Source organism: Anabrus simplex, chromosome 1, assembly GCF_040414725.1.
Source record: "Anabrus simplex isolate iqAnaSimp1 chromosome 1, ASM4041472v1, whole genome shotgun sequence".
Lineage (NCBI taxonomy): Eukaryota > Metazoa > Arthropoda > Insecta > Orthoptera > Tettigoniidae > Anabrus > Anabrus simplex.
In genome coordinates, this window is record NC_090265.1 from 1162972419 (window position 1) to 1162994680 (window position 22262).

At 37.5% G+C, this 22262-nt stretch overlaps 1 protein-coding gene across 1 annotated transcript in view; it reads left to right on the plus strand.

Annotated features, from left to right (window-relative positions):
- The window catches only part of LOC136877113 (glycerol kinase 3), a 179206-nt gene that overhangs the window by 19584 nt on the left and 137360 nt on the right, over positions 1-22262 (plus strand). The window contains exon 2 of the mRNA XM_067150933.2: positions 4244-4502. Coding sequence (XP_067007034.1) covers positions 4244-4502 — 259 coding nt within the window. The remainder of the gene's footprint in view (positions 1-4243; positions 4503-22262) is intronic.

Here is a 22262-nt window from a genome sequence, read left to right on the forward strand (position 1 = left end):
GATCTGTCGAACACCTAGCGCCGTTCTCCCGGGGAACAAGGCTCGTGCTCATGTGAAGTGAGCCCTTGCCTGTAGCCTGAAGGAAGCAATACGCAGGCGCAGCCTAGCTTGCAACACTCCCCCTAGCCGGCGGAGTATACCGTAAACCGGGATCAACTTTCACTGATCCCGTTTATAGTTACTTCCTCTCCCGCAAGGGGGTAGAAGTACTCAAGGTCTCCTGCTACCCTTATGTTCACGGCCGACTTGATGCGTTGCTCTAAATAGCTCCTTGGAGCGCAGCGAGGGATCCAGTCGGCCGTGCTTTTGTTGAACGTGGTAAGCGAATCTGCCACTAGAGAGTAGCATCGTCTGGGCTCGAAAGTAAAGCGTAAGTGGAGGCAATCTATCTCACACATGCTTATTAAAATATCCATCTTCCTTTTGTGTCAAAAATAAGAAATTCGTAGGTGAGTCAAAGAATCGTTGACTGGCCCTAAATGTTATCCCGCATTACAATGTAATTTACTCTGGTGAAATGAAATAGCGTATGGCTTTTAGTGCCGGAAGTATCCGAGGACATGTTCGACTCGCCAGATGCAGATCTTTTGATTTGACTCCCGTAGGCGACCTGCGAGTAGTGATGAGGATGAAATGATGATGAAAACAACACGTACACCCAATGATGGTTAAAATTCCAGACCCTGCCGGGAATCGAACCCGGGATCCCTGTGACCAAAGGCCAGCGCACTAACCATTTAGCCATGGAGCCGGACATTTACTCTGGTAATAGGGGAGGTCTCAATGAATCAGTTGGCAGCTCTTTCAGTTGCTTTGTGCGGTTTTGGTTCCTGATATATGAATACAGCTTTTTCCATTTCCCTTTGTGGTCATTACCCTCTTGAAGTATGCCATTCATATAATTCTCTTTTGCTTCCTTTTTCACTCTATTCAGTTCCGTCATTTGCTGTTTTCTCGCGGTTATATTACTGGTGGGTGTTTTTTCTCTCATTGTGTTAGTGCTAAAGTTTATACGAAGATTTATCAAATTATTTATCCACTGCAGTGTATATAAAGTGAAATTAAATTAGTGTTCTTAGTGGGGATCTATATTCCCACGATTCTATTTGCACTGATGTAAGTTGCGCCATTAGGTTAGTAAAAACAATATTTCTCCAATGAATTATTTATCTCGTAGACAGTTGTCGAAGAATTCATCTGCTTCCAAATTATTGTTGTTTTTGTTTGTTCTGAGTTATAAATTGTGAGAAAAGTTGTATTATTATTATTATTATTATTATTATTATTATTATTATTATTATTATTATTATTATTATTATTACCATATTTAAAACAGCGTATTTAGCTCGTTTTTTGTAGCACGTAGGACGATTTTTTCACGAGCCGCCACTGTCGATTGATTGATTGATTGATTGATTGATTGATTGATTGATTGATTGATTGATTGATTGATTGATTGATTGATTGATTGATTGATTGATTGATTGATTGATTGATTGATTGATTGATTGATTGATTGATTGATTGATTGATTGATTGATTGATTGATTGATTGATTGATTGATTGATTGATTGATTGATTGATTGATTGATTGATTGATTGATTGATTGATTGATTGATTGATTGATTGATTGATTGATTGATTGATTGATTGATTGATTGATTGATTGATTGATTGATTGATTGATTGATTGATTGATTGATTGATTGATTGATTGATTGATTGATTGATTGATTGATTGATTGATTGATTGATTGATTGATTGATTGATTGATGTGGATAAGTGAAACTCTATTTTTTGGAGCATATTTAACCTGTGTATTGGGAAACTATTTCTGTTTAACCATCCATTATTTGGTACTAATCATTGTACTTTAAAGTCTAAAATACTTATTGCTTTGGATCTTGCGTTGTTATGTGGTAAAATATTGTAACAGAAGTTAGGCCAAAGTGCATGTATATAATAGACAAAGTTTTGTAATTTTAATTTTCAATTTTAACACAACGCTTGTAAATTTGTAAGTTTTTAAGATAAGTTTTCACTGAAAATTATGAAACAATATATCATGAAGGTCTTTCAGATAGACTTTAAAATATATTAGTGTGTTTATGTAAAAATATTTTATAGAGGTCAACACGCATTTATATTCTACCTAAAATAATATCACCAGCAATATGGTGTAAAGATGTAACATGATATTTTATTATAATTATCACACAAGTTTTATTTATCAAATTTTACTGATAGTCTATTCACGATTGTACATAAGTATAAAAGGGAATCGATTCAACAGAATAAGCAACAATACCTAAGATAGATGCTTAATCAACCCAAGGACGCATTTTGTCAGCCAAAGTGCATGTATATAATAGACAAAGTTTTGTAATTTTAATTTTCAATTTTAACACAACGCTTGTAAATTTGTAAGTTTTTAAGATAAGTTTTCATTGAAAATTATGAAACAATATATCATGAAGGTCTTTCAGAGGTATAAGATAGAAATGCAAATGTGATTTTGATATAGCTGAGGATGACCTATGAAGGGTCGAAACCGGTCCTAGATTGTAATACTTTACAAGAAAATAAGTGTATTGATTAGGTGGAATTTTTCTTTCCTTTTATGACGATTGGTAACACAGCTAGCGTGTCTACGACAAGTTAGAAACTTGGCTGCAAAGAAACAAAGCTCGGTAACAATTAAAAAAAGAAAGATCAAAGACTTTTTAGTCTAGTACAGTATTTAGGCCTTTTGAAATCCTTATAAAGTTAATACAATATGTAGTTGAAACTAGTTTTTGTTTCGTTTCTGTTCTTTGTTCGAAAATCCAAACCAATCAATACTCCAAACAGGGATGAGCATCACTTAATTTGGATTATCAATGCTTTACTGTGGTTTATGTGGAAAGGTGGGATGGGATGGAGTAAGGTGAGGTGGATTGGAGAACTACATCAGACAAGTCCAAGAACTGGTGACACCAAAATAATGCATTGTACCATGACAGGAACAGAGATTTATCATCTCTTGTAAAATTGTAAATGTAAGTTTAAAGAACTTTCTCAGTGCAGTTGTGACCTTTTTTTAAATTTAATGCTGGTGTGTCAGTATTGTCAAAATAAAGAAATTTAAAAATACAGGACTAGTGCATTTTTAAAATTATTTTTTATTAGGTAAATGGAATTAAAATGTTCTCACTTGCACAGAAGTTAGACTTCTTATGAAGAGGAAAGGAAATGACAACTTCACTCTTGATCTTGTTTCGTAGACTTCCACAACCGCAGACGATGCCATTTTATGTGGTGTATCAGGTTGTTGTGCCTCGGATGGGGAAAAGTCGGCCACTCACCAACCCAGGACACAGTTCAACAGCCCAAATCACACAGCACCATCTCTCTTCTGCCAACACCGTCATCGAATTAGTCTCTTCTGAGATGTAGCCAAGTATCAGCAAAAGTTTACTAACGAGAAACCCATCCTACTTCGAGGTCAGGAAAATACAATATTGTTGGAAGTTGCAAACTATGTCTAGTTTACATGCGCAGTATTAGCTGCTAAAGAAAGCCCTGTCCACAGAAGAACTCCTTTGGTGTGGCAAACAATTCTGAAGTATCAGATGTGTAACCACTCTTAAAGAAGGCATATTTAATCACCACATTATACAAATATAATCATCCTGAATGATCACCGAAGAAATTTACTTTTGATTTAGAAGACGTGAACCCGTGTTGTCAGTGCAGTAACTCGTTCTTCATTCACTGCTCACGGTACAAGTTAAAAGTCTGCTTTATTTTGTGAACTCTTATAGTGACAACTTTGTTAAGTGTAATTCCTATCTCCAGTAGATCCTCTCTCTGTTCAGAGGTTGATACTTTTTGCACTGCCTGAAAGTAAATTCTCCATTGTTCTGTTGATAAGGTTTTCAGTTAACAACTAATATTCTGTATCTGAACATGACATTATGTGGTACTTTCGATGATATCAACAGCATAGTGCTCTCTCTACTTCAAAATGGGATAGGTTCCTTGTAAGGAACTTTCTCTAAAGTAGTGGTGAATGATATCAGGAGAATATTTTGTGCAGGATTTAGGTGACTCACAATGTTTGTTTTATTTCATTATAAAATGCAAAATATCAAATTAAATATATTCTGTTGATATATTATCTCTCACATGAGTTGTTAAGTACTTATCATATTTGCCTTCCAATAGACATCCAAATTATCGCTACAATATATTTTCTTAGGTATTTGCTGCAGAAACTGCGGAAGTTTTGACTTACCACCAGGTTGACATAGCACAAATTTGTCCTAGAGAAGGATGGGTTGAACAAGATCCGATGGAAATACTGGCAGCCGTAAATGAGTGCATTGAAAAGTCTATTGAAAATCTAAAGCAACTTGACATAGACCCAGCTGATATGGTGGCAGTGGGAATAACAAATCAGAGAGAATCTACTGTAGTATGGAATCGTAAAACAGGAGAACCATTGCATAACGTAATAGGTAAGTAAGTGTCAAGGTATGATTTAATAATTTTGAGTTTTTTTATATTCCAGTCTCTGGGCTTTGTGATAAATTACAAATTGTTCATGGTTCCAGAAGAACTTGGACATAAACAAAAGGCAATAACTTAAATCCCAACTTTGTTAAAACTCGAGTTGGTTCTTTCACTTCTGGAACAAAGGAACAAGTAGGACACTTTGCACCATTTAACTGGGATAAAACCTCCACCATATGTTCAGCATAAAAATCTTGGCATGATTCTCACAAAACGACTAAACAGAGCACTGCCTGAACTCCAGAAGGAAGGTATGATCATGTAAACAATACTCCTCATCTCATGCCAAGCAAGTAAATGAATTTCAGATCTGCTTTGTTTCTGGTCACTTTAAACCATCAGCATAAATAATACATTATACCCTTATCTTAGGTGAAAAAGCTGAAAGGAGGCTTTGAGATTTGAACCTGAATACTTGCTCTGTGGATAGTTAGCTGAACACATTTGGCATTTATGAAGTGAAAATGATTTTTGTGTGGAGGAAATATTTGTTGTACCTATCAAGATAGTAGAAAATCGGTGTTCAGTACCTGAAGATTGTTATATTGTCTACCCTTTTTTCTGCTAAAAGAGAAACTATCCTCTGAAGCAATTTTTGTCCCACTGTCGGCAGCCCTGAAGATCGTTTACCGTGGTTTCCCATTTTCACACCAGGCAAATGATGGGGCTGTACCTTAATTAAGGCCACGGCCGCTTCCTTCCAACTCCTAGCCCTTTCCTATCCCATCGTCACCATAAGACCTATCTGTGTCGGTGCAATGTAAAGCCACTAACAAAAAAAAGCAATTTTTTTGTTACAGTATACAAGTATGCATATTTGTTTGACTATGCTTTGATTTACACGCAAAGTAAAGTTGGTAGAGTGGCTGAGAGGAAAGTATAAGAAACTTCCTGATTTATATCAGTCTACTTGATGAAGATCAAAGTCATAAAAAGCTGTTCAGTTGAAAGATAATAGGATACTTAGATAATACATAATTAATTTTTAATGGTATGAAAATAAAATTTAAAAAATAAAAACGATGTTTGCAAGTATTGAAGATCACTTCTGTTGGTGTGTTTCTTCTTCTGGTAAACTAAATTGTCATCAACTCTCCAGAAGTAGATGAGCATGCTACCATGGGAGAACAGTCAGATTCAACATGTCAAAACCTGCCCTGATATATTTCTCACTGCAAGAGTATGTTCAGTGAAATGCACCATCACAATTTTAGCTGATACATACTGGAAGTATGTGTAAAAAATTGCTGAAGAAGGCCACGTTTCTTGGTTGCTAGGCCATTGGAGCAATGCCAAACCCATGGCAGAGCAGATGATGAATGACTGCACTCACAGCTTTTGCTTGCAGTACAGAGGTACATAAACCCACATTAGTCTCACTAGTACATTTTACAGTATAATATTTCATAAAAAATTTGGATTTTGTTTGTTTACACAGGTTTCAAGGTTCTGTTCTCTATAATAATGTGGAATCCTATCAACATTTTGAATCTTGCAAAGAAGAAATATGGAGAGCATGATACAAAATGGATATTATCTAATTATCCAGGAAACTTACATGTGCACAATTTGCTAGTCAATTTCTTGAAAAGTCATTTGAACAATGTTGACATTTCAGTAGAAACCATAGAAACATTACAAGAGATGGGAAACAACAGTGACGATTTAGCAATGCATGAGTTGAGTGAAGGAAATTGATGATAAAAGCTCAGAACAACCATACCCTCCTTGCCCAAAGAAAAGCATTACTTGACGTAGCCTTCAGTGACAAGGAAAAGGCTGTGAAATTTTGGTTAAATGAAGGTGAAAAAATGCTTAAAATTAAGCAGTGTATAAAACCGACTCTGTTCTGTAAAATCAGAACATGAATTATGCAAATGGAAGAAAGAAATATGCACCAAAATGATACTCGGAAAGTGGAGGAAGTACTTTTAGAGAGATTTTGAATTGTATGTGAAAGATAGTTTTTGTGTTCTTGTACCTGGTGTGGAAATAATGTTTTGTTTAGCATGTTTTTAAAATAATATTCAGAACAAATAAAACATTATAAAAAACAAGCCAACAAATGCAATGTAAATTAAATGGACCCTTTTTCCAAATCAGGAATAAATGAATTCAAATGCCAAGAACCAAATTGTAATGCTGCAAACAAAATATTATTTCCTGGCAAAAAGAACACAACAGACACTCAGCCTTCTGTGAACATATGTATGACAACACCCAGCACTTCATGGACAGCAGCACAGATCTTAAAATATTACACATGAAAAAGAAAAAAAAAAACAGGGAAATCATTAAATATAAAGGAAGCAGTAGTGCAAGCACACATGCACACACACCACACACCCCTGTAATGTGATGGTACTTTCAATGAGACAGAGGAAATACATTATTTAAAAAAGTGAAATGCCATGTACCAGCATGCAATATTTATTAGTTACTTCAGTATTCTGAATAAAGTTAGAGATCCAGTACATGTTCAAAACAAACTTTAAAAGCCAAGACTAAGAAGACAAAGGTAAGGATGGTTGCAATCTAACTTAGCCCATAAAGGATTTTGTGAAAATTGAGGAAAAGGCTATGAAATTTTGGTTAAATGAAGGTGGAAAAAAAAAAAAAAAAAAAAAGCTTAAAATTAAGCAGTGTATAAAACCGATTCTGTTCTGTTAAATCAGAACATGTATTATGCAAATGGAAGAAAGAAATATGCACCAAAATAATACTCAGAAAGTGGAGGAAGTAGGTAAAGGAGGTAAAGAACCATGAAAGAGATGAGGTAGGAAAATTTGCCAATAACATTTATCAGGCTTAACACAAAGCCTCTTGGAATAAATGACTAAGGAGATATTGGCTCCCTGATTTGGGGTACAGATGGATCCAACAACTTTTTGGAGGTTCAACATCAAGTTCCGTAGAAGGATGAATACAAAATTCTTACAAACATTATATAAAATCAAGGAGATTATTACGTAAGAATCACAACAAATGCTAGATATTACAAACTAGCCCCAGCATACACATGGGTTTTCCTCATTCTATTTTCCAAAATATATTGCTTGAATTTGAGAAGGAGAAAAGGTGCTTGGGGGAGGAAGGTCCTTGAACCCAACACATCAAATAACAAATGGCTCTGCAAAATTTATAGTGCATCGAGTATGAACTAGCTGATACTTCAAACATAAGTCCACAATTATCTGCTCCCAAGTAATTCAGTCCTTCCAAGTTTATGTTGAACATAGTGGAATGGTTAGAATCAATACTCCTACATCTCTGAATTCCTCAATTAACACGTTGAGTGCCGAGCCGATTGTAGCACACTATTCCACTGGTGCCAGGCATGCTTTTGAATTGCATTCCGCTGGTGCCAAAGCAATTGTACGCGTTGTAGTCTGTTTATATAATCTTGGGATGTATTTATATGATGTACTAAGTAAATTTTATCTCAGTATACCATGGTCATGTGTGACGCCATATGGTGTCACATCAATTTTTAGGAAAGATAAAATATAGCGTGACGCCATATGGTGTCACAGAATTTTTTGTCATGGAATGTGCAATACGAATTTCAAATACGGGATATTTATTTGCTAATTCAAATTAACGCAATATTTATGAAAACCTAGTAAAATGCAAAACAAGTACTTATATTACATTACATATTGTTGTGAACAGTTTTCTGATAACTCTAAACAATGAAAATATGCGTCTCAGCACGCCCGAGTTCTTGTTACTCGTTGTAATTTTTCAAACCTTATTGGCACCGTTGTTCTAACATCGTCCTTTGTACACTTGTTTCATGTGCTATTTTCATATTTACGTTTTGCACATCTGATCGGGAAGTTAAGGGGAGCGCGCTAACTATACGCTACCTGGCTGCTAGCGCAGCTCGACGCAGCCCGGTTGGTTCATGTCCGCTGCTTCGCTCCTCCCTACCTCTCCGTCACACCCCGATACTCCCGCGGCACTTCTAATTTTATGACTATTTATTTGTTCAATTTTGGCGTTTAAACTTGCGCTGGGTACATGCAGTTTTCACCTTAGCATTCTACTGCCTCCCACGAATATTCCTACCAAATTTCAACCGAATCCGAGTGTAACACATGTATGTGTTCCCTCATAAGATTATTACTAATATCTTCCATTTTTTATAGTTTTGCACAACTATATAAACTGAGTGATAATACATACGTAAACGAGGAATAAACAATGCCTGGCGTGCTTTCACCTGTGACAATGACCACTGGCCAGTCAGTGGCTTCGGAAGAATACTGTGGCGCCACATGGTGGCATAGAGTAAAAATACATAGGTGGAATAGACCCTGAAGTTCGCCCTTTCACGTAGTACCAATTTTACGTGCATAGATGTCACAGCTGATTATCTATGGTGCATTGCCTGAAACTCGACTGTGCCGCCATATGCTCAAACATTCAACATACACTAAGGTAAACTCTGGAGATCGGAAGGAGCAGCTCATATCTATACAAAGCAGGAAGTAGTGAAGAATGTTTGAGAAAACAAAGCAAAAGGATGTCAGAGTGACGTCACCGCACGAGAGACGTATGAAACAGGTGATCAATGTAGGAAGGTACATGCAGTGGGCAGGAATATGAGGAGGTAAAAAGGAGGAACGCATAGCGAACACACACAGTTTCCAGGTAAGACCAAGCATATGTAATTTTAGATACATGTCATTTGCAGCCCAATATCATTGCATTTTAGGGCAGCGTACTATATCTCATAATGCTGAAAAATGTATACTCGTGATCACACAGCTTGCTTGTTTGCTAATGCTAAACAAGGCGTACGTTATGTGTACAGGACAAATTCACTGCTGCATTGTAATATGATTATTAGTCTTTGATGCTCTCATAATGTTTTGAGTAGTATTTTCCATATCCATTAATACATCAGTTTTCATACCTACATATGACAACCTACAAAATTCCCCACTATTCACTGTTCTAAAATGAGTCACAGTAAAGCACAACAATTCAATTATGTAAATTATTGATTCACTAATGTTCATTAAATATCCCCTAAGTCATTCCAAAATAATTAAAAATATATTATTATTAATAATAACATCAACAATAACAGATAAGTACAATTCTTTGAAAGCCGATGATATCACCGGAGCATGACATAGTCGAAAGTTACTGGTAAACAAGCCAATTGGCGAGACACCAGGGACTATCCATTACAATCCTAACTGGACCAGTGAGGAAAGAGAAAGCATAATAGGAGTACATCATTAAGATAAGTTCAAACTTTTCAACAAATACAGTATTAGGAAGTTGTACATAGAATTTTAAGGGAAGGTATGCACAGATGAATGTTGTAAATGTGGTTACATGTAAGAGACAAATAATAAGACAAATAATAAATAAATAAATAAATACATGTTTCTAAACTTGTTCATAATATTCATAAATTCTCTTAAAAAATTATTAATGTGATTTGATAGAATCTGATGATGTTCTTTCAAGAAAAGAATATGTCGTTTATGTTTTTAATTACATTTCTTTTCTCAGGTATTATCTAATTTTATTAATCCTTGAAAGACTGAAAAACTTCACAGTTATGGATTAAATCGAAACTGAAAAGAAATAGTCGTGGAAAACAGTATAGGCACCCAAATTAATATGTTAATAAAAAGTTTATCCTTTGTCCCACATAGAAACAAGCTATACGAAAATTTAGCTTATTTTATTCTACGTTTAATTATGTGGAGTAGAGATTATTATACACAGCTAAAAATTTTAATGCAGGTTGTAACTTCTAAAAGCATCTGAGCAACATTTAAACATGGAATGGATAATTTTTAACTAGAATAAAATATAAATAACAAAATTGGGCACCACCTGCAAAATATTTACAGGAATAATTGACTCGTAGAGCATGAATGAGCTCTTTCTCCCAAGGCGACGGTCATCAGGCTGACGAGGCTCTAAACTTTCTTCATTACTTTACCTGCTACTATTTAACTCTGGAAATAAATTTGGGTAGTATGCCAGATTTTTCCTTGATCATCATCATTAGTCGTTGTGTTCATTACTGAGCGTCGTGACCTCATAACTCCATCATTTCCTTGTTGCAACCTTGACAAGATGTCTCCATCCCGAGCGGTTTTCACATTTCGTTAATATGACCTGAAGTGGTAGCCCAGTGATCTTCTTCGCTTGATCTATCCATCTGCTTGCTGTTCTTCCTCATGGTCTACTGCCTTCAATTTTGCCTTGTAAAATTACCTTTTCCAAGTTCTCTCCATCTCGTCTTAAAATGTGGCCAAGGAACTGGAGGTAACGTTCACTCACACGGGAAGATGGGCGTTTCTTGATGCAGAGTTCGTCCAGAATGGAAACATTAGTTCTTTTTTCTGTCCAGGATACACGTAGCATTCTCCGCCAACACCACATCTCAAAGGCATCAATGCGCTTTTTGTCTTTAGCATTCACGGTCCAGGTCTCACAGCCGTACAAAAAGACGGAGAACACTAGTGATTCTACCAAGCACATCTTCGTGGCTTTTGATATTGCCCGGTTCTGCCAGATCTTAGTAAGTTTAACCATTGCAGCACGACCTAAGACAATACGTCTTTTTACCTCTTTATCACAGCTTCCCGTGTCATTGATGACAGACCCCAAGTATACAAATTCCTTAACTATATCCAGGTCCTTTAGGTATCCTGTAAGTTGGATTTGACCTTGCCGATCAACTACTATTAGTTTGGTCTTTTTTATGTTTATCTCTAGACCATACTGAAGACTAGTGTTCTTCACCCTTGTAAGCAAGTCATGAAGTTCCTCTTCACTACCAGCGATGAGGGAAGTGTCATCTGCAAAGCGCAGGTTATTAATTTTTCTGCCACCAATCGAAATTCCACCATTCCAGCCATTGAGAGCTCTTTTGATGACACACTCTGCATAGATGTTGTAGAGTTGAGGTGATAATATACAACCTTGCCTTACTCCATTTGTCACATTGAAAATGCCTTAGAGATCACCATCCACCTTTATGGTTGCTGCGTGGTTTTTATACAGGCTTTTCAGTAACGATATTAAGTGCAGTGGAACCCCAAATTCCTTTAGCACCTGCCACAACTTGTCCCACATAACACAATCAAAGGCCTTTTTGTAGTCCAGGAAGCAAATAAAGGCAGGGACACAAAACTCGCAACATTTCTCAATTATTTGTCTCATGTTCAGGATAGACTCTCGTGTTCCTTTACCTGCAACAAAGCCTGCTTGTTCTGTGGATATCTGAGGTTGCAGGAATGGTTTTAGGCGTTGATTTATTATGTAGAGCAGAACTTTGCTTGCATGGGATATTAATGCGATAGTACGATAATTGGAACAATCTCTTATAGACCCCTTTTTGTGAAGAGGGATTAGTATTGATGTTGTCCAGTCCTTGGGCCATTCACCTGTTTTCCACACCATATTACGTACCAAATATAAAACATGCATTCCCTCCTCCCCCATCACTTTCAGCATTTCTCCCGAAATACCATCCATACCTGGGGCTTTGTTGTTCTTCAAATGATTGACAGCATTCACAATTTCAGTTAATAAAATATCAGGTTCTTCTTCATACCTCAAATAAATTTCCTGTTCGGCAGAATTATTTCCTTTGCAATACCGTACAGCATTTCACAGTATTGTTTCCACCTCTCTATTGCTTTGTTCTTATCAGTAATGAGGTTGCCATCTTCATCTTCAATCACCCATGTGCGTGGTTTGAACTCTTGGGTAATGCTGTTGACTTTTTTAAAAAGATCACGTGTTTGATTCAGCCTATGATGTAGGTCTATTTCATCACAAATACTGGTGAGATACCGTGTCTTGTCAGTTCTGCAATTGCGCTGTATTTTGCGGCAAAGTTCACTGTATGCTTCTTCGTCTTGCTTGGATTGAATGCCACGTTTCTTCAGTGTGCTCCGTTCTTCTATCAGCAGTAGAGTGGTGTTCGATATCCAGGGGGGGGTGCTTAGCTTGGGAAGAATTAGTAAATGGTTCAGGGAGAGAAGAGTTAATGATCGACTTGAGGTTATCCCATGTTTGGGAGGCTGATCCTTCCTCCTGTACTTGTTGGAGTTTTGGCCTTATTCTTTCTCCAAAATCTTGGAGAGCCTTTTGTCAGTAACACGAACTTGTGTCACTCTCTTCTTCTTGGTCAGTTTCAGTTTGATCCGCATTTTCATGGATAGCATAATGTGGTCACTACCACAGTCTGCTCCAGGATAGGTTTTGCAATCCAGTACAGAACTCCGCCATCGTTGCCTCACCAAAATGAAATCAATCTGATTTCGAACCCTGTCGCCAGGAGAAATCCATGTGTATCGACACCGTGGGTGATGTTGGAAGAGAGTATTGCAGATAGACAGGTTATTGCCAACACAAAACTCCAGTAGACGCTCACCACGCTCATTTCTCACACCTAGACCGTGCCTTCCAACCACATGTCCCAAATGATTATCTTCAATAGTCTCGCCTATCTTCGCATTAAAATCACCCTGAATGACTAATATTTCCTTCTGAGGAATCTTTCTGATGGTGTGTTTCAGCAACTCGTAGAATTAATCGATTTCATCATCCAGTGCAACTGCAGTAGGAGCATAAACCTGAATGAAGTTGATCCTACACAGAGAAGCATTCATCTTAATGGAGATTATTCTGTCAGAGACAGGCTCATATCTGACGACAGCACTGGCTAGTATTTTAGGAATCACTACAGCGACACCATTCCGACTGAGATCCTCGCTTCCAGAAAAATGTATGGTGTTATCCGAGTGAGTGACAAAGTGGCCACAACCTTTCCAATGTGTCTCGCTGAGTCCAAGTATGTCCAGATCATGTAGGCTCATTGCTCTTTCAACGATAGCTAGTTTTCCTGTCTGTAAGAGACCTCGTACATTCCAGGTTGCAATCTTTCTAACTATGCCCAAAGTTGGTTTGGATTGATTTGCACGTTCAGATGCTCCTCTCAACCATGCCCCCCCCCCCGGAGATCCGACTGGGAGACTTACTCCGGACACTGATTTATGATTGAGTAAAGCCATGAGGTTGTCTTGGGAAAATTAACAGTGGTGGTTTCCTGTTGCCTTCCACTGACCCCCATTTCCACTCTGCTCACCGACCCAGCTTCCCGCTGGGGTTGTTACCCAACCTTCCACTGGGTTGCTTGGCTTAACAGGGGCACCACGTGTAGGTAGGAAATGGAGAATTGAGGTGAGAGAGGCTAAGAGAACTCTCTTGTTGAGTTCTTATATTCGCATCACACCTCCATTTAGCCAGAGTCTCAAGGTGGTCGCAGAGACTCTCCCTAGGTCAGTTCCCAGGGCCTACTCCACCAATAAAAGATTTACCATAAGTTTCACTACTAGACGTTACTCCCAGAACCAAAATAAAACAAACACTAACAATAATCATCACGTGATAAAACCAACTTGTTTTGCTGCTTACAAAAATAACCATCCATAAAAAATATCTACTATTTATACACCACAAATGTACATAGTTCTGAAGGCCACGCTTCAAATAGATGATTTTATATGAATAAGACGACTACCCATCCTTAACCTCATTTACATGAACAAAATAGCATCATCACCGTGGAATCAATTTATCACGGGTTATAACTGTACAAGAGACACTCTATCACCTCAATATACTCTGTTTATAAGGCCAATTCACAATGTAGAATGGCTTCTGTGGAATTAATAAATAACGACAACCATGTCGTATCAGTCAAAGAATGGCCAAGTAATAAACACTTCGCCTACGGCTTTATCTAGCCATAAGCTGTTCTGTGCATCACACACATTAGCTGCAGATGACACATATAAAACCATCACACACACTGTGTGTTATCTCGGAGAGGAATAAACCAGAGTTTGACTTACAAATGAACACTATGTAGCGTCTTCCACGGGTTGCACACTGGGAAGGAATTTGCTATAAGCTCGCAATACATTCATACTCACTCCTTACTGCCTTCGTAGTTTGCTCCATTAAGGTACAGTAATGACCCCCCCAACTAAGGTTCCTCAACACTACTAACTCCATAATTGATAATGCAGTCACTAGGTACAGTAATAGCTCCGTTAATAATAGCTTGTTGCATGTGCGTATACATAGTCCTGCTCCACGTGGCATAGCATCTGCTAAAAGTCAACTGGTAGCAACGCTACAACTGAAACATCTTCAAGCGTCACTCAGTCAGTACACCCTCGTTCAAAATCAGAACTTTCGGATTGGTTACTGAGCAGCCAATACGCAAATAAGCGAACTCTCTCGTTCATCCCCATTGATGAATAACGATCTCGATCTTCAACCTATACTTCCCGGCTGTACCTCGGGTTTCTAAACCACTTATTGAAACACTTTCAACCGACTTCAACTGTCTTTACTAATATAGTCACTGTTTCCCATGTTGCACATTCTTCACTGCTAGGCCATGTGTACAGACTCTTACCCAAATTTAAAGTTATACAAATATAAGGATATACCTGTTCAATATTCCCTAACTGCAAATTATTCTTGTAACACTCTGTTCTTACATTTTAACTTAACACAATCACATTATATTCACTACTATATATTACAAATTATTTTACAAAAATTTGAGGTCGTCATTTACAAACATTTCCTAATGCCAGGCCGAGTCTCAGACAGTTGAGGTGCTGGCCTTCTGACTCCAATTTGGCAGGTTTGATCAAATACCAGCACGGAAATTGTACGCCTGGAAATCAAATTCTGAAACTGAGTCGAGGATTGTGAGGAATCAGATTGATTACATTTTGATTAAAAAGAGATTCAGAAACTTCATTGAGTCAGTGAGGATTTATCCTGGTGCTCATGTTTCATTGGATCATAATCCACTGGTTGCTAAAAGTAAGCTGAAATTAAAATTTAAAAAAGAGAGAGAGAGAAGTTTGTCATTCATAAATTTGATACGGCTAAACTCCAAGATACAAATATTAGGAAAACAGCACTGAAAGACCTAAGTGAACAGCTATCCAACCAGACTGAAATGCCAAAGGACATTGAAACAGTTGGAATCAATTCAAAACAACTGTACTGGATACATGAAATTGTCATCGAATGCAAGACAGACGAGTTAGAAAAAGCACATGGATGACTGACAAAATCCTTGATTTGATGGACCAATGGAGGATGGTAAAGAACAAGAAGTGGGATAAGTATAAAGAACTCCAGACCAAAATCTGCCAAATGATTAGAAGGGCAAAGACTGAATGGCTGGATAATCAGTGTTAAGGATATAGAAAAATGTGGATCTAAGCATGACCCTTTTAACATGCTCAAACACAAAAAATACCGCCATGAAGGCCCTTGGAGGAGTGGAAGGTAAAGGCTTCCACCATTGTTAACCATGGCACGTGATGGGGTAGAGTGGTTAGCTCTATGCCCGGCTGCCTCTTTCCCCAGGAATTAACCTGGTACTCATTTTCGGTGTAGGCTGAGTGAACCTCAGGGCCATATGCACCTCCGAGAGTGGAAATCTCGTTTCTTAACTTTTAACATGCTCAGAAAGGTTAAAGAAGTTGCAGGTTTACATACCAGGAGGACATATGGCCTGTTATATAACAGTCAAGGGAAGGTCATCATCGAACATGAAGAAATACTGAATAGCTGGAAAGTCTATGTGACTGATCTTTTCCATGATAACAGGTGATAATGTCCTTCTGTTTATGATACAGATGAAGGATCATTAATAACTTGCCAGGAAGTAGAATATGTACTCAAGAAACTGCAAAAACAGAAAAGCATCTGGACCTGATGGTATACCTGTAGAAATATTAAAATATTTTCAAGAAGACCAAACACTGCTTATCCTGATAGAGTTATGCAATCTGGTATATATACACCAATGGATCAATCCCTTCTGACTGGTTGACATCAACTTTCACCCCTATTCGAAAGAAAACAATGCCTAAATCTCATGGAGATTACAGAATCATAAGCCTAATGAGCCATTTTCTCAAAATCTTCCTAAAAGTAATACATGCAAGAATATACAGCAAATGTGAATCATACATAGGTAGCACCCAGTTTGGTTTCTGTAATGGAGTTGGCACCAGAGAAGCATTGCTGGGAATGCAGGTTTTGGTGCAAAAATGCATAGATATGTCTGTGGATGTATATGCTTGTATTATCGATTATAAAAATGCTTTTGACCATGTGAAACCTGAAAAGATGCTGCATATCTTACCTGATACTCGCATGGGTGGTAGAGATATCCAAATTATTACTAACTTGTATTGGAATCCTACCACATCAGTTAGGGTTGACAGCACAAATACCTCCTATTGAAGTAGAGCAAGGAGTGAGGCAAGGCTGTGTTCCATCTCTACTACTGTTCAATATTTACTCTGACAGGGTATTTTCTTAAGCACTAGAAGGAAAACAGGAGGCATCTATGTTATTAGGATCACAATAAATAATCTACGATATGCAGATCATACTGTTCTGCTTGCAACAAGTGCTGAAGATCTTCAGACGTTACTAAACTGTGTGGTTGAACACAGTACTGCAACTGAGCTGCATTTAAATATGAAAAAGACCAATGGTCCTAAGCAAACATGTCATTCAACCTGTTAACTTGACAGTAGCTGGCACATCACTGGAGCAAGTCCAACGCTTTAAGTATCTCTGCAGCGTACTTAATCACAGCTTGAACAATGCTGTTGAAATTACTCCCAGATTAAACAGGCAAGAACTGCATTCAAGAGAAGGAGCAAACTTCTCTGTAACAGGGACTTTAATATCAATCTCCATCTCTGTTTAGTTGGGTGTTATGTATTTTGTCTTACTTTATGGTACCGAAAGTTGGATCCTAACAGAGAACACCACCAGAAAACTTTGATCCTTTGAGATGTGGTGCTGTTGATGCCTGCTCAGAATATCATGGGTTGACAGAATACGTAACACTGAAGTACGCCAACACCTGAACAAAGAGCTAGAGGTCATGCACAACATCAAAAAGAAGAAACTTGAGTACTTGGGCCATATCATTCGAAATGATAAATATAGACTCCTTCACTGCATCTTACAAGGTAAAATTGAAAGGAGAAGAAGTAGGGGAAGAAGGAGAATATGTTGACTACAGAATCTACGAGAATGGTATGGGCTCAGTACCCCCCACTCTTTTCCGAGTTACTGAAAACAAAAACCAGATTGCTCTGATGACAGCCAACATTCAATGAGGATATGGTACAAGAAGAAGGAGAAACGTATGGATGGTATATTGGTGTTTGCAATAGATTCTGTTGTCTTTCAGGAAGAGAATGGTGAATGTCACACTCAAGATGACTATGACCGCTGACCATAAGTTTTTGGTCGATAGTCTGCAGTTTTTCTGTTTGCTGCATGAGGGTCAAGAACATCACTGCAACATGAGAATTCGGGTTCTGCCCCCCACAACTAATATAATAGAGTTTGAGGGATGTTCCACCATTCAACACGTTGTAAAATATATTAAATTTATTGGGTGAAGTCCAGTTTCGACTACCTTGGAATCATCATCATTTCTTGTTGAATATCAAATCAAGGGGAATCTGATAACAATCATCATTAGGGTTACCTACATACATCTCAATTGGTTGGCATAAGACATCATAATAAAAAATTATACACATAATGGCAATTGCCTAAAAACACATCAGTGGGTTGCAAAACATACACCTTGAATTGTAACGTACACATGGTATGCAGTACTTGGAACTTAAAAAAGTTCTTAGTTCTGGTTTAAACTGTCATGTGTTCATGGAACACGGAACACTGGAAACATATGCACTGGTTGAAAATATAAAAATCGACATGAAACACATATAATGATATGAAACACATGGCACATTAAGAATGTTCTTGGACTTGTTGGTCTTGTTTCAATCTAATTAAACTAATGAAATATATACACATTGAAATGAAATGCACACAAAGGCATAAACTACTTGGCATTTGAAAAGTTCTTAGTTCTGATTTAAAAAACTGTCATGTGTTCATGGAACATGGAATAGACTTGTTGGTCTTCTTTAAATTATTGGAAACAAATACACTAGTTGAAAATATACACATTGACATGAAACACATGGCACTTTAATGTTCTTGGATTTGGGTTTAAAAAATACTGTCGTATGTTTGTATAACTTCGAACAGACTTATCAGTCTTGACACAATCATCTTGAAAAGATGTGAACCTTTTGAAACAAAACTTAACGACTAATTATACCACACAATCACATGAAACGTTTCGTAATTTATGAAAGTTTTTGGATCTTAACCTATGATAGTACAGCCAACCAGGCACACAAATACAATGTGTTGAATGGTTGAACATCCCTCAAACTCAATTATATTAGTTATACGTCAACATGAAAATCATAACCCCCACAACTATCGAACTACAGAACAGTATGCTTGATGTTAGTGGAAAGTTGTCTAAGTTCTTTATAGATACAGGTAGCAATTTAATTAGCCCCACAACCTCCTTCTGTTTCATGCCATATGAAACACTAAACATTTTCTGAATTACGTAGACCATCCAGAAATTAAGTTTCCCTATTTCTTTTCTTGTAAACATATTTAACTGAGAAATATGAGCATGTGTGACAGATCTATGATTGGTAATCATATACCAGCCGGACAAGTCCTGCCTGGTGTCAGTAGCGCAGCAGCGGTGTCTCGAAATAGCGGCTTATATTCTTTCTCCTACCACCTGCGAGTTTTGGCCTGTGTAAAGTTTCTTAAGGCACAAAACATAGCACCAATGGAAATTCATAGTCAGCTGTGTCAGGTCAATGGGCCAAAAGTCATGAGTAAACAGATAGTGCATCGTTGGTGTTGGCACTTTGCCTAAGGTCGTAATAATGTCCATGATTAAGAGGGCCATGGAGAACCATCGCTTTACGATTACGGAACTCAGCAACCATTTTCCGCAGATATGATCTTTGTTGCATGAAATTGTCTCTAAGCACCCACTGTTCAAGAAAGTGGGTGCCGGAACACCTGACGTCCGATCACAAAATGCAGTGCTTAGGAGCAGCACTGACATTTCTACAGTGGTACCATGATGACGGCGACGAGTTCCTCAACAGGGTCATCATGGGCGATGAGACGTGGGCTGTTCACTTTACCCTGCAAACCAAGCAGTCAATGCATTGGGGTCACAGTGGATCTCCAGTCAGGATGAAAGTGAAACAGACTGTGTTGGTGCAGAAAATGATGTGCACGGTGATCTGGGACAGGAAGGGCATTCTGCTCATTGACTTCCTGCCTGGGGTGAAACAGTGAACGTGGACCGTTTCTGTGAAACACTACAGAAATTGCGATAGCCTATTCAAAATAAGAGGCGTGTAATGCTCAGTGCAGGTATTGTGCTGATCCATGACAATGCTCGCCCACATACAGCTTGGCGCTCAGCATCTGTTCTGCTGGAGTTTGGCTGGGAGCTGTTTGATCATCCACCGTACAGTCGTAATCTTGCTCCCAGTGATTTTCATCTTTTCTTGCACTTCAAGAAATTCCTGTTTTTTTTTTTTTTTTATAGGGGAAATTTCTGGGTGTCCATTGTACATTAGTATAAAGTGGAATTATAGGCCCATAACTGCCTTTTATAGAATGAAACAGATGAGTTCACGTGAGGAGTGGGTACACATTGCTGCAAGTCAAAAGTGTAGCATTTTTTAGATTTCTGCATTTAATTTTGTCTTTCTTCTTTTTCAAAAAGGCAATATCAGCTTCTTGTCATGTTCATTAATTTGCATTGAATCTGAGACTTTTCTACAGGGTCAGTGATTTTGATTTTTGTGGCAAATGAATCACATTTATGGCAAGTAGATTTGAAAACAATTTTCATACTATGCATTTACTTTAGATATGTACCACAGCTTACAGGATTTGGTATAGAGTTCTTATAGAGGTCATACAGTATTGTCATATTCAAGAAAGGAGGCAAATAATTGTTGTCATTTGTTCATGTGATGTAATATGACTGGTGTGAAGGGAAAGATTTCGTATGCTTGTGAGCCTCTTGTATTTTATCAGAAGTTGTCCTGTTGCCAGTTTCTTTTCCTCTCTGATAATCTTCAGTTACACCTGCTTTGATTGTACGCCACTCAAAATTGACAATGTAATGGACATATTAGTTTCATCTAGGGTTTTAGTGAAGCACCCTCTCTATACTGGAATTCATTTACTTTCGACTGTAAAATGAAATTTGTGACTAAATAATCAAAACTTTTCTTTTTCTGGACCATCTGTTTGTTTTCTGGAGCACTCTTTTTAACTGTAAGTATATTCATTTTTCACACTGCTCAGTCAAGCTGCTTAAGATAAACAAAGGGAGGTAATGATCTTAAGAATATAAGTCACACATTGACGAAGATCACACTAGAAAGAGTGAAGTACCTAACAGTATAACTTGACTTGTACTCTTAATACTTGTGATAGCAGTGTTGTACCATGTTTATACTGTTGAAAACTTTTAATTGTCATTCAGTAATGGCACATGACATCGGCTTGTATTCCTTGGATTGTAATAACTAATAAAAGGCTAGCTCAAAACTACCATAATCGAGAAATGGTTACATTTGGACGTATACTGTTAGTACTTTTCACAAAAGAAATATTTCAGATGTGGTACTATACTCAACCCATTGCCTTTAGTATTGTACCGTACCTAGGGGTAAATACCCTCCAGGACGATGCCTCCATTCCTGTATGAACATCCGACTAACTCAGGGTTGGGCAGAGTATGGGTAGGTTGTCGATTGGGTCAGGATAAAAAGTCGAAGTTCTACTCTAAATAGCAATCAATAACAGGAAATGGAGGTATAACACGAATGAGAAACAAACATATGGGGTAAGATGGATTTATTAATAAATATCTCCGATCAAATCACACGAAAATAAATTGAATCAAGAAAAATAAAAATTTGTAAAAAAAAAATAAACTCAAAGTATAGAAATAAGTTGAAATCAGAAACGTTAATTAAATGATTGTACAAATTTGAGATTAAAAAAACAACAAGTTCAACAAAGAACATTTATATAAATCAAGACTGAGTTTCTTCTTATAGTCCAATGTTTATGTTGTATGGCAACAAGTGTACGCAAACACTGCCATGTGGTATTTCCGTATGGAGTTTCACACTATCGCATCCCAACGATACGGTTTCAAAATTAAGTTACTCCCGAGAGTCGTCAAACTATTTCCGTAAAATAAAAGTTACATTATAAGAAAAATTACGACGGAAAGAAAAATAATTAAGACGCATCGGACGCTATGTAAGTTATGCAAAATACTAGGGGCAAATCCTACACTATATTTACAGCAATTCAAATAATCAAACTAAACATATATATACATCGGATATCGAGTAAAGTCTTAAATGCTACACTGCTTCTAATAATGTGAATCCCGGTTCACTACAAAAGATCTAGACAGAACTAGATAAACCAACGATACTTCAGCACTCGGGCTGTTCCCTTTAAAAACAACGAGACAAGGTATACAATCATAAACAATAATATAAAACCATCCTGTAAGGGAAAAACATATAAATAATCCTTGATATCATGAAGAAAGCAATGGGCAACATTGCCTCCTTCTGCTGCGTTTGAGCGCTCAACAGCGCGGTCATCCGTCATGTACTTCTGGGTAGATTACGAGCTGTAAAGAAATA